Source organism: Haliotis rubra, unplaced genomic scaffold (assembly GCF_003918875.1).
Source record: "Haliotis rubra isolate DU_JTF1 unplaced genomic scaffold, ASM391887v1 Scf501, whole genome shotgun sequence".
Taxonomy (NCBI): Eukaryota; Metazoa; Mollusca; class Gastropoda; order Lepetellida; family Haliotidae; genus Haliotis; species Haliotis rubra.
In genome coordinates, this window is record NW_025767193.1 from 502,401 (window position 1) to 516,299 (window position 13,899).

The window sequence follows — 13,899 nt, forward strand, 5'->3', positions numbered from 1 at the left end:
AACCATGTGTGTAAACAATGACAAAATACAAGATATGATTCTGAATTTTAAAATATTTTATTCCAAAAATCATTCTACCGTGGTATTTTTCATTCCTCAACAGTTAAGTGAGCTGATTTTGTGACATTTTTCAAGTACGCTAGACAACAATATTTTAATATGTATGTACATTTGTACAATGCAACGTTGACAACGCTGTCAACACGCTCATAATGATTTCAACAACATGATAATAACATTTCACTAATCGGAACCACATGGATCCCAAGCTGGCTCTAGAAAGATCTTGCATTTCTGATAGTGTGTGCAAAATAATCTATTTAACAAAATACCTCTTAAGCGGCCTTCACACGGCAAACTAAAGTTTGACAACACGTTAAAATGTTAAAAGTTGTCAAACTAGCGTTTTCACATGTCAAACACATTGCAAACTTTCGTGGTCATTTGAGCGCCATGTCTCTATTGGTGCAGTTACGTGACAATTTCGTTGACTGCGAATGGTTGTTTCTGAACAACACGAGTTTGACAACACTTCACACGTCAAACTCGAGTTTGACAACACTGAAAGTTTGATGTAAAGTTGGTGAAAATAGAGACCAATCATATTTCTAGACAACAATTTGACAACTCTGAAATTGGTGTTGGTGGTGAGTTGTTGGAATGTTCACTCTCAAACTCCAGTTCGACAACATGTGTAGTCAAACTTTAGTTTGCCACGTGAAGGCCGCTTTACAATGATTGTTCATATCTTGTGGAAGACAACATCAGACTAAAAACGAGAACAATCTGTTTACAGTTGGCAGAGAATACTGTGCATACTTGTGATATGAAAACACACTTGAGTAACAGCAACTGTTGAACGGGCTGGAGTAAATGCTTCATGGTAAACAGAAATAATATCTAGCCCAGAATCTGACACTGAGTTGAAATATTTAGCTTGTAAAGAGAATCAGGAAAACCACAGCTCAGATCATTGAAACTGAGCTGATTTTGACATCACAAAAAGCATCTGGGACGAGGCCAGGTTTGTAACGGAGAAGTCATATATGAACCAGCATATGATGAGACGACCTTCTACATAGGTCTGATAGGTATCCTACTTTGATTCAAGTCTGATTGAACTAGCAACATATATCAGTGAGTTTACTTTTATGCCGCACTCAGCAATATTCTAGCTAGCAACATATACTATTCACACTTTTCTAAGGATCAGATCATTGATTCAACAGAAAACTATGATGTGGGGTCAAATTCGGTTTAAATATCAAAGCCTATTATAAGCATGGATCCTAGGTTTCAGTATGTCACTGCATCTTGTGGATCCCATACCTGCTATTGACAGGTGTTGTGTACTTGTCAATGACTTGTTCCATGATTTGCAAAATGGTTGATTGGTGCCATGAAAACCATTTTGATGGTTACTCGTGTATCTAGTGCATAAGGTTAGATTAAAGTGGCTGTTTTCCTAAAGATGTGTAACCATATCATTATTTATCCAGTTTTAAATGGATACAATTTGATATTATAAATCTATGTTTAAGTAAAGTCGCGAATTTTTGTGATCCTTAGCAAAGTGTGAGTAGTATATATCAGCCCTAAACATGGATGTGATGTCTATCATATAACTCAGATTGAAATATGGGTCACAAACAACTCCACACTTGCCGTCGCAGCCAGATGCAACACTCACTCACATGATGGATACATAAGAACAAAAGACCATGGCAACTAGAAATAGTTTAAAATAATGCTTGTTTCAAGGCAACAACACATTACTAAAACCACAGACATAGTCACATACAGACCAGTCCGTTATAACACTTCTCATGGCAGCGATGAAATTTTAGTTTCATTTGGTGTTTCATGAAACCAGTTTTGAAGCCGGATAATCATAAATAATGACTGATGTACATCACTGGTCCAAAGAAATGATTAAAACCAAATCTTTTACTCTGCTAGTGTGTCGATAACTGATTTTAATGAGAATGAAGAAATGAGATTTTTTTGTCGTTGTTATCTGTACTTATTGGTAGGAAATAGAAAAAACAAGAAACCATCACAGGTGTTCAATATCTACAGAAATATTTCAAAGGATGAAATATGTTATTAATTATGCACACAATAAATAATATTATTTTTAATAATTTGAGAATTCAGTTAACAGATGTGTAACATTGTTGATTTTACGGGTCAGTGGAAAACAACATTGGACATAACACAACAGTAATGCAGACACTATAATATACAAGGGCTGTGTTGCCATAGAAACAATTGGCTGAACCTAACTTTGAATATAAAATCCATCATAAAATAATTTATGAATTTTAGTTACCGGTATTCATTTAAAGAACATGATCAACATATCGAAAGAACTAAACATCACTATGGATTCTTGAAAGACTTAGCGCTAACTGTCATTTGAACATTTCCCTTGAAATTTAAAAACTATCCAGCATATCTCCTTTACATCCTGAAACATACTGCAAGTAATGAGATTTATTCACAGCCCGTAATGTTGTTACATCCCTAACAATACCACACATCCTGGCCAAAGAATGCTGTTATAACAATACTTGTAGGTAATATAGTTTGTTATTAACCTTCTCCTTTACCTGATGACAGACCAGAAAGATCAAGGTCAAGGTCAAATCTAAACATTTAGTCCTAAATTTCATAACATTCATATGCCTTTCTTGTAAGTCGGTGATATTGCTGGTTATTTAGTTCAGTCTTAAGTACACACCTCATGTTTTGGTTTGGCAACAGTAATCTGTATATCACGCAAAGTTGATATCAAAAACTATCCCTGTTTGATTAGTAAGGAAGCCTGCAGACATCAAAAACAGAGCCTTGATTGGTGGGGCAGCCTGCATACATCGAGGACAGAGCCTTGATTGGTCAGGTAGCCTGCATACATCGAGGGTAGAGCCTTGATTGGTCAGGCAGCCTGTATACATCGAGGACAGAGCCCTGATTGGTCAGGTAGCCTGCATACATCGAGGACAGAGCCTTGATTGGTCAGGCAGCCTGCATACATCAAGGACAGAGCCCTGATTGGTCAGGTACCCTGCATACATCGAGGACAGAGCCCTGATTGCTCAGGTAGCCTGCATACATCGAGGACAGAGCCTTGATTGGTCAGGTAGCCTGCATACATCCGAGGACAGAGCCCTGATTGCTCAGGTAGCCTGCATGCATCGAGGACAGAGCCTTGATTGGTCAGGTAGCCTGCATACAGCGAGGACATAGCCTTGATTGGTCAGGTAGCCTCCATATTCACAGAGCCTTGATTGGTAAGCCTGCACATCCTGTTCGGACACAAAATGTAAACAATATCCTGAACACCAACACAATATGCAAGCACCCCAGCACTACGAGAGAATGAACAAGCACTCAGTCACCATGACACAACGTGCAAGCTCTTCGACACAATGTTCATACACTGCACCACAATGTACAAGGACTTCTACACTATGTACAGCCAATCCGGTATACATTATGATTGTGGGTTGCAGGAATGCCGTACGGTAAGGCACGGTTGGTATCCCTGATGACAGAAGATGGACATGATAATGTGAAGCGTCTGATTATTTGGATGGAATATGTATGATGGATTTCTCTGAACCAGTTTTGTGTAAAGCTTAGCAAATGTGTTCCACTGAGAACTGGGTGCAGTTGTACAAAGCCATCTTAGTGTTAAGGTGATTTAACTCCCATACATAGTCTTACAACTGTTGTAGCGTTAAGGTTACTCTGTACAACACCATCCAGATTCAAAATGAACTGACTAGATGTTACCATGGTTACAAACACAAACAGTTGATGACCTACAATGCATATTTAAAGTGTCTTAAATAGTTCAAAGGGAAGCAGTACCATGTAACTGACCATTGCACAGTGTAGGACAGGTACTGATGTCACGAGACTAGTCATATTTACTAAGAGAAGCTGTCGTATGGAATTATGACAAATAACCCAAGGAGATCCTTCGAGAAACAGTGCACAAATGATAGCCATCTGAGAATTCTGTGCAAGGAATAGCTTTATGTGCATGAATATATTTTGACAATTTGAAACCATTCACAAAACACATCACAATACTGCGGATCCAGGGCTAAATCATGAGGGCAAATCTGTTATAGATGACTGACACAGATAAAACCAACAGCTGAAGGAGCAAAATCTGTATGTTAACCTATCCATACATACCCATCGGAACAGCTGAAGAACAACATACTGTATGTTAACCTATCCATACATATCCATCGGAACAGCTGATGGACAATAATCTGTATGTTAACCTATCCATACATACCCATCGGAACAGCTGAAGGACAAAATTCTGTATGTTAACCTATCCATACATACACATCGGAAAAGCTGATGGACAATAATCTGTATGTTAACCTTTCCATATGAACCAATCAGAAGGGTCACAATATTTTCACAGATGTATGCAGGATAGCAGTCTAAGTAAACTTAGGCTCAGTATTATTCGTAACACTGCTAAACTGAGTCTAACAAAACCTAGCATTCGGACAGACCAATCAAAACACAGCTTATCAAATCGCAAAAGTTAACATTCGCACATACCGTTTGAACCTTTACCTAAAAAACTGGAACGATTCTGAATGCTATTTTCCGCACGATTGCTTCCGAGTGATACACGCAATGAGTAAACAGTCGCTGAAAATAGCGTTTTTGTCAATATTCAAGGATGTCATCTTGCGAAAATATAAGCAAATAGTAACCATGTCATTAGAAACCCATAAGCGTATATACTGCAGGTCAAATATCTGTGTTTTATGTGATTTTCGTTTGTTGAGAGATCAGTGTCAGCGACCAGGGAAGAGAAAATCCAAAAAACGTTTTGTAAGTCCCTGCGAACCCTAACAAGTAGTCGTCATCTGATTGGTAAAATCCGTTCGGTCGTCTCGCGTTTGATTGGACGGTCATAGGTCGCTCAAAGGTTAGCTGACGCGACCTTCTACTAGGTTTTGTTAGACTCAGTATAGCAGTGTAACGAATAATACTGAGCCTAAGTTTACTTAGACTGGCAGGATAGAAACATGCTTTCGTTACAATAATGGCAAAGTTTTGAACTATTGATTTCATTCAAAAATTCCTGACAAGGATATTCTTTGTCAACATTTAACCAACGAAACATTCTCAGCTGTGTTCAACAACAAAGTATGACATTTAAAGAAAACTGACATTGATCAAAGATTGATCAAAGATAGATCTAAGTGTATGTCCAACAATACATTAAAAATCACAGCCTATCACACAAGAGAAGTTCATTTTCTCTCCACATAAAAGACCTGATGGTTGTGGACACCAGGTGTTGACAATCTGTCCCATGTAGCAGCTGTCGACAGAAGTACAGGGCACCTGGTGCAGCTTGTCAAAGAAGGTGCATCAACAACCTCATAATGTAATGTGTTGTGCAACACACTTGAGAAACAGACACGCCCCCAAACAAAAGTCCCATTACAGATTATGCACAAGGAAAATTATGGGAGAGATCTTTGCATAACATAAATACATTCTATATCTGCAGGTTTGAAAAGAATAATGTGAAAATAGTGAAATACAGCAATGCATTGAAACTAAACAGCGCCTTAAATGACAACTATTCATCATAGTGCTGAACAATGACGAAACATAAGCCCTCATGATGCAACAATATTTGAAATTGAATGACATATTTGAGTGTTAGAGACATTGCATGTATTGTCATCGTCCCCTTCCCCTCCATCTCCAGTAATATCACATGGTTTGTCACAGTATCTACAGTGTTAAGGCTCTCTCAAGAAAACCAAGGCACTGGCATTTGCAGACATTATACAAGAAGCAGGTCATGTCTGCAAGTACAACCTTAGACAACTGACAGAAGTGGTAGAGAAATCTGTACCAAGATCTGTAATGTACATGAATGGTATCAATGTTTCCATATTAAACAGAAGCGCATATTGGCTTTCAATGTTCAGGATTAACATCAATCTATTAAAAGACCAGACCAATTTAATTTCTTTTTGTACACATTTCTCTGTAATTACAAGAAATATAAAACAGTGTTTCTGGGGTTGATCTGAGGTCATATTCTTAATGAAATATTCTAAACCAAAATTGAAAAAACATTATAATGTAGTGTTTTATTGCACACGTCTTTACTTCTAAAAGATTCAGAGCAGAATTGTTTAAAACCAAGATAAAAATTCTTCTGGCCTAAAAGTAGAGCTGATGTAAGTGTTAAAACAGGAATGGCTGATAATTAGTCGCAACAAAGCTCAAAATCCCTTCAGATTTTCAAAAAGGAAGGGTTGTCTCCTCTTTGCTGGGAGTCCCCGTCAAGAGAGTCGTCTTTGTAGGCGTGACTGTGGAGCGGCAGCGACTACGACAGGGGTGTCCCAGTGTCAGGATGGGCTGGTGCCGGAGGTCTTGCGCTCTTTCCTGAGTTCCTTGAGTCTCTGGTTGATGATCCTCTTCATCACCTTGTACTTGTAGTGGAGCTGGCTCACGCCACTCTTCCTCCTCACGGTCCAACACCTTCAGGAAGTTATTCAGCTCCGGCCTACTGAAGCCTTCCCACTGGAACAGAGATCATCGATTGAATGATGGGGTGGGTGAGTGAGTGATACTGAGTGAGTGAGTGAGTGAGTGAGTTTGGTTTAACGTCGCTTTTAGCAATATTCCAGCAATATCACGACAGGGACACCAGAAATATGCTTCACAAAGTGGCCCATGTGGGGAATCGAACCCGGGTCTTCGGCGTGATGAGTGGACGCTTTAACCACTAGGCTACCCCACCGCTCCAGTGAGTGAGTGATGGGGTGGGTGAGTGAGTGAGGAAGGGTGGTTAATCATATGAGCACGTCTAGCCTCAATGACACAAGTCAGCCAAGACAACACACGGATATTTACATCTTCTCTAAAAGGAGCTGCTAAGAGTGAAAATGTCATCTTTGTCAGGTCATTTGATAAGATTATATTTGACAAGAAAATATTAATGTCTTATCTATTACTGATTTTCACATTACTTCTCTGAAAACAGACAGTGAAAGTAGTTCCGAAAATGTAATTTTTTGAGTAAAATTGATATTTTATACTTATCCTGACTCATGCTCTTTTGCTTGTCTTCTTCTTCTTGCGAACATAGTGGAACACTTGTATCTCCTTAATTGAAGCTCCCTTCAATGTAAAATCACTAATTGGTACTCACCACGAGTTGCCTCCCTTGCCCTTTTGGCGGGAACAGGTGTCGCCACCCTCTGGCCTCATGCTTCACTCTCTCCTGATTTTGCGAGCCCAACACTTGAATTTACAGGGAAATCCAAAGTGTTATGTGGGGAGGATGGGAGGGCTAACCTCATGAGTCAGGATAAGTATAAAATATCAATTTTACTCAAAAAATTACATATTTTTCCTTATCCTGACTCATGCTCTTTTGCTTGTAGAATCCTAACGGAAACGGAGGTGGGCAAAACAGAATACTTTGGATTTATAGAATTAGTGATTTATATAGATTTAACTGTAATAACCCCTACGGGAACTTCATAAAGGCATAGACTTAGGATAATTCCTCTATTATAAGCCATAGGTTATAATGCCATACTGGGGTATTTACATTATGATATACTGAGATATTATAAACAACAATATCAAAGCGACTCTGATAGAGAAGCTATACCACTGAACATATATACATACTGCTAGAACTCCGTAGAGTTATAAGCTAGATAATGCATGTAACAATTATGCATATTAATCTCGTAAGACTACGTGTTAACGTTTAAGAGGGACTGTCAACTGCTGTGCGAGGACCAAGGGACTGAAATGGTGAATGCCTGAGACGTCCTCGGTGGTGATATCTCTCAGGTAGTGATTAGCAAACACCATGTTAGATTTCCAAAAGCATCCTTCCATAATTGTATTCAAAGAACAGTTACCGTGTAAGGCGAGAGTGGAGGCTAACGCCCTGATTTCATGGGGATTTGATGCTGTTGGAGGGTCCAGTCCTGCTGCCTTGTAGGCTTGAGAAGTATGACAGTTCTTATCCATATAGATATGGTGGTGCGAGAGACTTCTGTCTGAGTTGTTGCCGACAAGGGAATGAATAATCGTTTGAGAAATCTTAAGCCTTGTTTTGGAGCGTCGTAAAATAGATTTTGAGAGCTCTGACTGGGCATAGAGATAAGTCCAGTGTATCTTGAGATCGAGAATGGAGGATAATGCAGGGATATGAAATAACCTGTCTGGTTGACCTGGTAGTTGATTTTTGGCGATGAAATCCCATCTTAATCCCAGGTGTGCTGTGTTTTGATTGTCATCAAACTGTATCCTCTCATAATCTAGTGCGTGAATTTCCGACATCCTGGCTGCTGTGGCTAGAGATAACAGGAAAAGCGTTTTCTGTGAGAGAAGCTCAAAGTTTGTCGATTCCAGCGGTTCATAAGCCTCACTTGTGAGGTGTTGCAACACTATATTCAGATCCCAAGCTGGGCGTGGAACTTCCGCTTTTGGTCCTCAATCGGAAAGCCCGTAGTAAGGCCAGTAACTCTGGAGTTCTTGTTAATCTAACACCCGTTCTCATGGTAATGACAGAACTAAAAGCGGCAAGATATGTTGACAATGTCGAGCCTTTTAAATGTTTGTTTTGCCGTAAGTAACACAAATAATCTGCCACTTGTGGATGAGTAGCATCTCTTGCTGTAAATCCCTTATTTACTGCGTAATTCTCAAAACTGTGCCACTTGTCGTCATTACAAGTTCGTGTAGAATAAGCGTAAGGCAAGCGTGACGCTTTGCCGCCCTGGTAGAATACCCTCTCTTGTTTAAACACATTTTAATACAGTCCATGCGTGAAGTTGGAATACTTCTGGGCTTCCGTGCACCTGTTTGGTGTGTGGATGTATTAATAGATTTGTAGCTTGGGTAGCTCTAGTGTTGGTTGACCGATTTCTTGAATTAGAATGGGAAACCACGTTCTGGCCGACCAGTAGAGTAGCGACCAAAGTGAGTTGGAGGCTCTGTGTTTGTCTGATTTTCTGTAACACTTGAGGTATTATTGCTGGCGGAAGCGGCGTGCGCATTGAGGCCCTTCCAGGATATGCTTAGGCGTCCGTTGCCCATGCTTGTGGGTCTGGGACTGGTGACACGAATGTCGGTAGCTGATTGTTGAGGCGTGTTGCGAATAGATCTACTAGCGGCTCCTATTTGCTTGATTATCTGTGCAAATATTTCTGTATTGAGCATCCATTCTGTCGGTGGCGGTTGATGTGGCGAGAGAATCGTCTGCTAGTACATTCTTGGCTCGGGGAATGTGACATGCTCTGACATGTAGGTTTAGATCGTGTATTAGATCGAACAGTTGAAAGCTTAAAGTCAATAGGTTCAGTGATCTTGTTGAACCTTGTTTGTTCACATAGAAGCGCCACTGTCGAGTTGTCGGTATGAATCATTAAGTCGCATTCTGTAGAATGTTGCTCCAATGAAGTATGGCGTTGATTACAGCTTTCATCTCTAACATGTTTATATGGAGCTTGCTTTCTTGCTGATTCCATAACCCTGATGCCGTCCGGTTGGCGAGATGAGCTCCCCAACCTTGGGCGGCGCGTCTACATATAGATGGGTTTTGAATTCCTGCTCTTCTAAACAAATACCTTCGCATGAAACATTCGACCTCCTGGTCCACCATAGTAGATGAGGTCTGAGGCGTTTCGGTAGACTGAATGGTTGTAGGTCGTCGAGATGTGCATTGATGAAGACCTGTAATGGGCGTAACTGTAATCTGCCTGAGACTGTCATGTCTTGGGCTGATGTGAGAGACCCAACACGGCTCTGCCATTGTAAGTAGTGGTAGCGGAGAGTAGAAGCTGTGGAATGGTCTGTTGGATCTTGAGCCAGCGGTCTTCTGGTCTGACGATACGGTTGTGATTCGTGATAAATCGAATGCCTAGGAACTGCAGATCTTGCGATGGTACTAGGTCCGACTTGAGTAAGTTTACTAACCATCCTAGCTGTGTTAGTAGCTTTATGATGTAGTTTAACTGTAGTTTGAGATGCTGTGGATCTTGATCTACTTGTATCCCGTCGTCGAGGTAGAGCACTCGCGTAGCCCTAGGCGATGTAGATAGGTGACAATAGGTTTCGTTATCCTCATTGAATAGCCAGGGGCTGATGATATGCCGAATGGGAATTACTTTCCATTGGTAATGTAGCCCGTCTAGTGTAAATCTTAGATATTTCCTGGATTAGGGATGTATCGGGATATGTAGATAAAGCGTCTTGCAGATCTATACTGGCCATGTAATCCATGGGGCGAATCAACTGCGTAACTGAGGAAGGTGTATCATGCGAAACTTTGGTGGTTTTCGTAGATAATTCCTGTTGAAAAAGCTCATGTTGTAAATGAGTCTGTATTTCTCCTTGGAGTTTTTCTTGGGTACTAGGAAAACTGGGGAGTAGAAGCCTGGTTCGATGTCTACTTGATCTAGTACTTCTATGGCCTGCTTGGTTATGAGTGATGTAACCGCCTCTCTTAACTTTGGTAGTTGTTGTGCCTGTAAGTCGAACTTGTAAGGGTTGACTGTCAGCGAGGCGTGGCCTGTAGTGGGATCTGAAATCCGTGTTGAAGAATGTTGGAGACATAAGGGTCTTTTAACATTCCCCAGTTCTCCCAGTGTAGTTGGAGGCGTCCACCCACTTGTGGCGGTTGTACTGGAACGGCTGGGGGTGGAAGACTCCAGTCGTTCCGAACCTGTCTTTCAGCGTTTATAGTTGCGGGAACCTCTGGGTGTCCTGCCTCTTCCTGACCCTCCTCTATAGTTGCCATATGGGCGACTTAAAAGAATCTTTCCCCTGCGCTGGCTATCTTCCTATCCGTGCTTTCTGTAGTCCGAGAACTTAGATCTCCCTGAGTATCTTTGTGAAGTCTGCCTGATGGCTTGCTAAGCGTGTCCATCGACTTGATCATAAGGACTTCTCTGGAGTCCTTAGTGACTTCCTTGGAGACTTTGTCTATTCCTCCGTCAAAGATGTTTGGGGATGACCCGCGGGGCTGTATAGAGTGGAGCTGTAAAGTTCTCACCCCAGCTGCAGGAAGCGAGGAGGCCTTGACGACGAGCTAAGGTCAGTGCTGCTGAGACAGATGTGAGATGATCTGTAAGGAACTGCTGGTCCTTCTTTTGCATCAGTAGGGCCGAGTAGATCATCCTATCATCTTCAGAGGTCGTATTACGAAATCTGGTGATAAGTGTCTCATTGATCGTTCTAGATCTATTTAGGCCAAAGAACATGCGTCTCGTCATGTTTTCTATCTGCACCAGCTTGCGATCGTCAATCTTGTAGTTCTTGTTCTTAACATCGCTGATCAGCTTGTAGTTTTCATCGATGTCTTGTGCCTTCAGGAAGGGGTCCATGTTGTGCGTGGAGAACTTCTTAGCGTGAAAGTTCGGCAGATGTGGAGTCTGCACTTTCGTAGCTTTAATGAAGGCTGTATCTAGATTATGTGGCACCGCGGCAATCGGGTCGATCGGAGGTAAGGTGATGGCGTCTGCATCGTCTTCCTTCATCAGGTATGTCTGCGCTGAGTTGCCACTCTTGGACGGTGAAGATAAATCTAGGTTGTTTACCATCCAATATCTTATCTCAGCGTCTGAGAAGATGATGCCTCCATCATCTTCTGTACCAGCATCGGAGATGAGAGGTTGATGCTCTTCTGATGGTGACCTCTGGGCTGCTATCTCTATGTCGGGTGACACTCGGGAGACCTGAGTGTAGACCTGTGTGCCGACTTGTGTGATGACCTGCGAGGTGATGTGCGTGGAGATCGGCGTGGTGAGCGGCGTGGAGATCGTCTAGGTGATCTGCGTCTATGGGAAGACCTAGATCTGCGAGGAGAATGTTGACGGCCTTCGTGAAGCTCTTGAATAGTCCCTCGGCGTCCTTCTGGGGCGATGACGATCTGTGTGGCGGCCGCCGTGCAGCTTCCTCTGCGTCCGGACCTGGGGCGGCGCCTTGACTTCCGTGGACGGTTTCCGTGGCGTCTGGTGGTCTGAGTCTGCATCTGAGGGCGAGGCCGAGGATGATGACGATCTCTCCGTCTTCGCGAAGGCCTTCGCGACGACTGTACATCTGCGCCCTTCGTTGAGGTGGTCTGTGACTTCCTTCACCGAAGGCTGCTTCGTCGTGGCTGCTACGCTGACTGGGGGTGCCTCTGGGGGTATCGTCTGCGTTGCTCGGGCCCTGGGCTGGCTGCTTCCCCGACTGTAGTGGCCCTCCATCATGGTCATGATCTGCCGCAACAGCTCGTCTGGGATGGTCTGGGCGACGGCAGAAGTAGTCGGTGCCCTCTCTGCGATGACAGCTGCTGACCCCTCAGGGAAGTCGTCTGACATCAGTGTAGAGGCATCAGGCTGCATGGCGATCTCTGCTGATGTCACTGTAGCTGTCACCCGGTTAAGCTTCTTGTGGCGTCGTCAGGGATGATGATCGGCTGATCATCGTAGAGGCCCAGTTCGGCGGCTGGAACAATCTCGGCTGAGAAAGTTCTTGGCGACCGTAGACTTCCCCTTAGATGTCGACGCTGCCCTGGGGTCGAAGTCTGCGTTGGGAAGACGTCGTGGCCCTCTTGGACTTTATCTGCGATGGCCGGGGCGTCTGGGGAGGCAGGGCGCTTCTTAGTGTTGGCGGACTGCATCCCACGCCCATCTTCCGGCGGAGTCTCTTGCGAAACACACCAGGCGGGAGGGTCTATCGACAGCAGCTGACTGGAAGGGGAATCGATGTATCGGCCATGTCTAACCCTTGTTTTTGCGTGACCTATCTGCGCGTGTACGCCTCACGACTTAAAGATATTTATGAAAAGCAGAATTGGATAGATTAATGCAGTAACTGCAGCGTGTATCAAACGCTACAAGGCGCGTAGCACAACTAGGGCATAATACATGCGGGTCAGCAATTGAAAAGCGTAAATTGCAAATAGTACAGATTTTCATCAGCGTAAATACTAGCTGAACAATCCGCGAACTCCGTGAATAAACGGTAGAAATACGATTAAATATCAATGCAAATTAATGAAGGATACTAGCTATACCTCTATAGTAACCTATAAGAGGTAATAAACTAAGAAAAAACCAAAGGATATAGTGTGTAAGGAGACACAGGCGCGCTCACATCCTGCTCACTGGGCGAAGAAGGAGAGAGTGAAGCATGAGGCCAGAGGGTGGCGACACCTGTTCCCGCCAAAAGGGCAAGGGAGGCAACTCGTGGTGAGTACCAATTAGTGATTTTACATTGAAGGGAGCTTCAATTAAGGAGATACAAGTGTTCCACTATGTTCGCAAGAAGAAGAAGACAAGCAAAAGAGCATGAGTCAGGATAAGGAAAAATTTACAAATTCAATACGCGATATCGTCAAGTCTATTCTTTCTAACTCTAAAAAAGAAGGAATAAGTCAGCTGATCAACGATTGCTACCTGACTATAAATTCTTATATGTGAAGCATTGTAAGATGGCCTTCAGAGGTACAAATGTGGGACTGAGACATCTACAGCCTCATATCTACCAGCACAACTTACCACTATCTCTCCTGTCTCATTTTCTTGTAGTACCAGGCGGTAGTTTGTAAATCTACGTGGGTCCCAGTTGAGGAAGACCTGCAGAGGGTAGTCCTTGTCACCAACTCTCTTCAGCCTCACTGAAAATTAGAATATATATTGTTAGAATCAAACACTCTCCAGTCTTCTTTTGAGTGTAACCCATCTCATAGTGGATGATTACCTCCCCTTGCCCAAACAGCCATATCACTCAACCTGATTTTAGACAGGCATGCAAACTGGACAAAGTCAAGACTTGACAATGGGCCTAGATTGCTGCATGTGACCAACACATGACATG

At 42.7% G+C, this 13,899-nt stretch overlaps 1 protein-coding gene and 1 long non-coding RNA gene across 5 annotated transcripts in view; both read right to left on the reverse strand.

Moving 5' to 3' along the window:
* Nucleotides 1-4,029: 4,029 nt before the first annotated feature.
* On the reverse strand, nucleotides 4,030-4,692 carry LOC124291903. The gene is made up of 2 exons (XR_006902312.1): nucleotides 4,249-4,692; nucleotides 4,030-4,195 (listed from the first exon to the last, which is right to left on the reverse strand). It is a non-coding gene; the product is annotated as an uncharacterized LOC124291903 (long non-coding RNA).
* Nucleotides 4,693-5,420: 728 nt separating this feature from the next.
* LOC124291908 (ras association domain-containing protein 1-like) overlaps nucleotides 5,421-13,899 on the reverse strand; it is a 116,775-nt gene continuing 108,296 nt past the window's right edge. For all 4 annotated transcript variants that reach the window (XM_046728979.1, XM_046728980.1, XM_046728978.1 and 1 more), the window contains 2 exons: nucleotides 13,581-13,699; nucleotides 5,421-6,591 (listed from right to left, as the gene is read on the reverse strand). In XM_046728979.1, coding sequence (XP_046584935.1) covers nucleotides 6,310-6,591; nucleotides 13,581-13,699 — 401 coding nt within the window. In that variant the 3' untranslated portion in view covers nucleotides 5,421-6,309. The remainder of the gene's footprint in view (nucleotides 6,592-13,580; nucleotides 13,700-13,899) is intronic.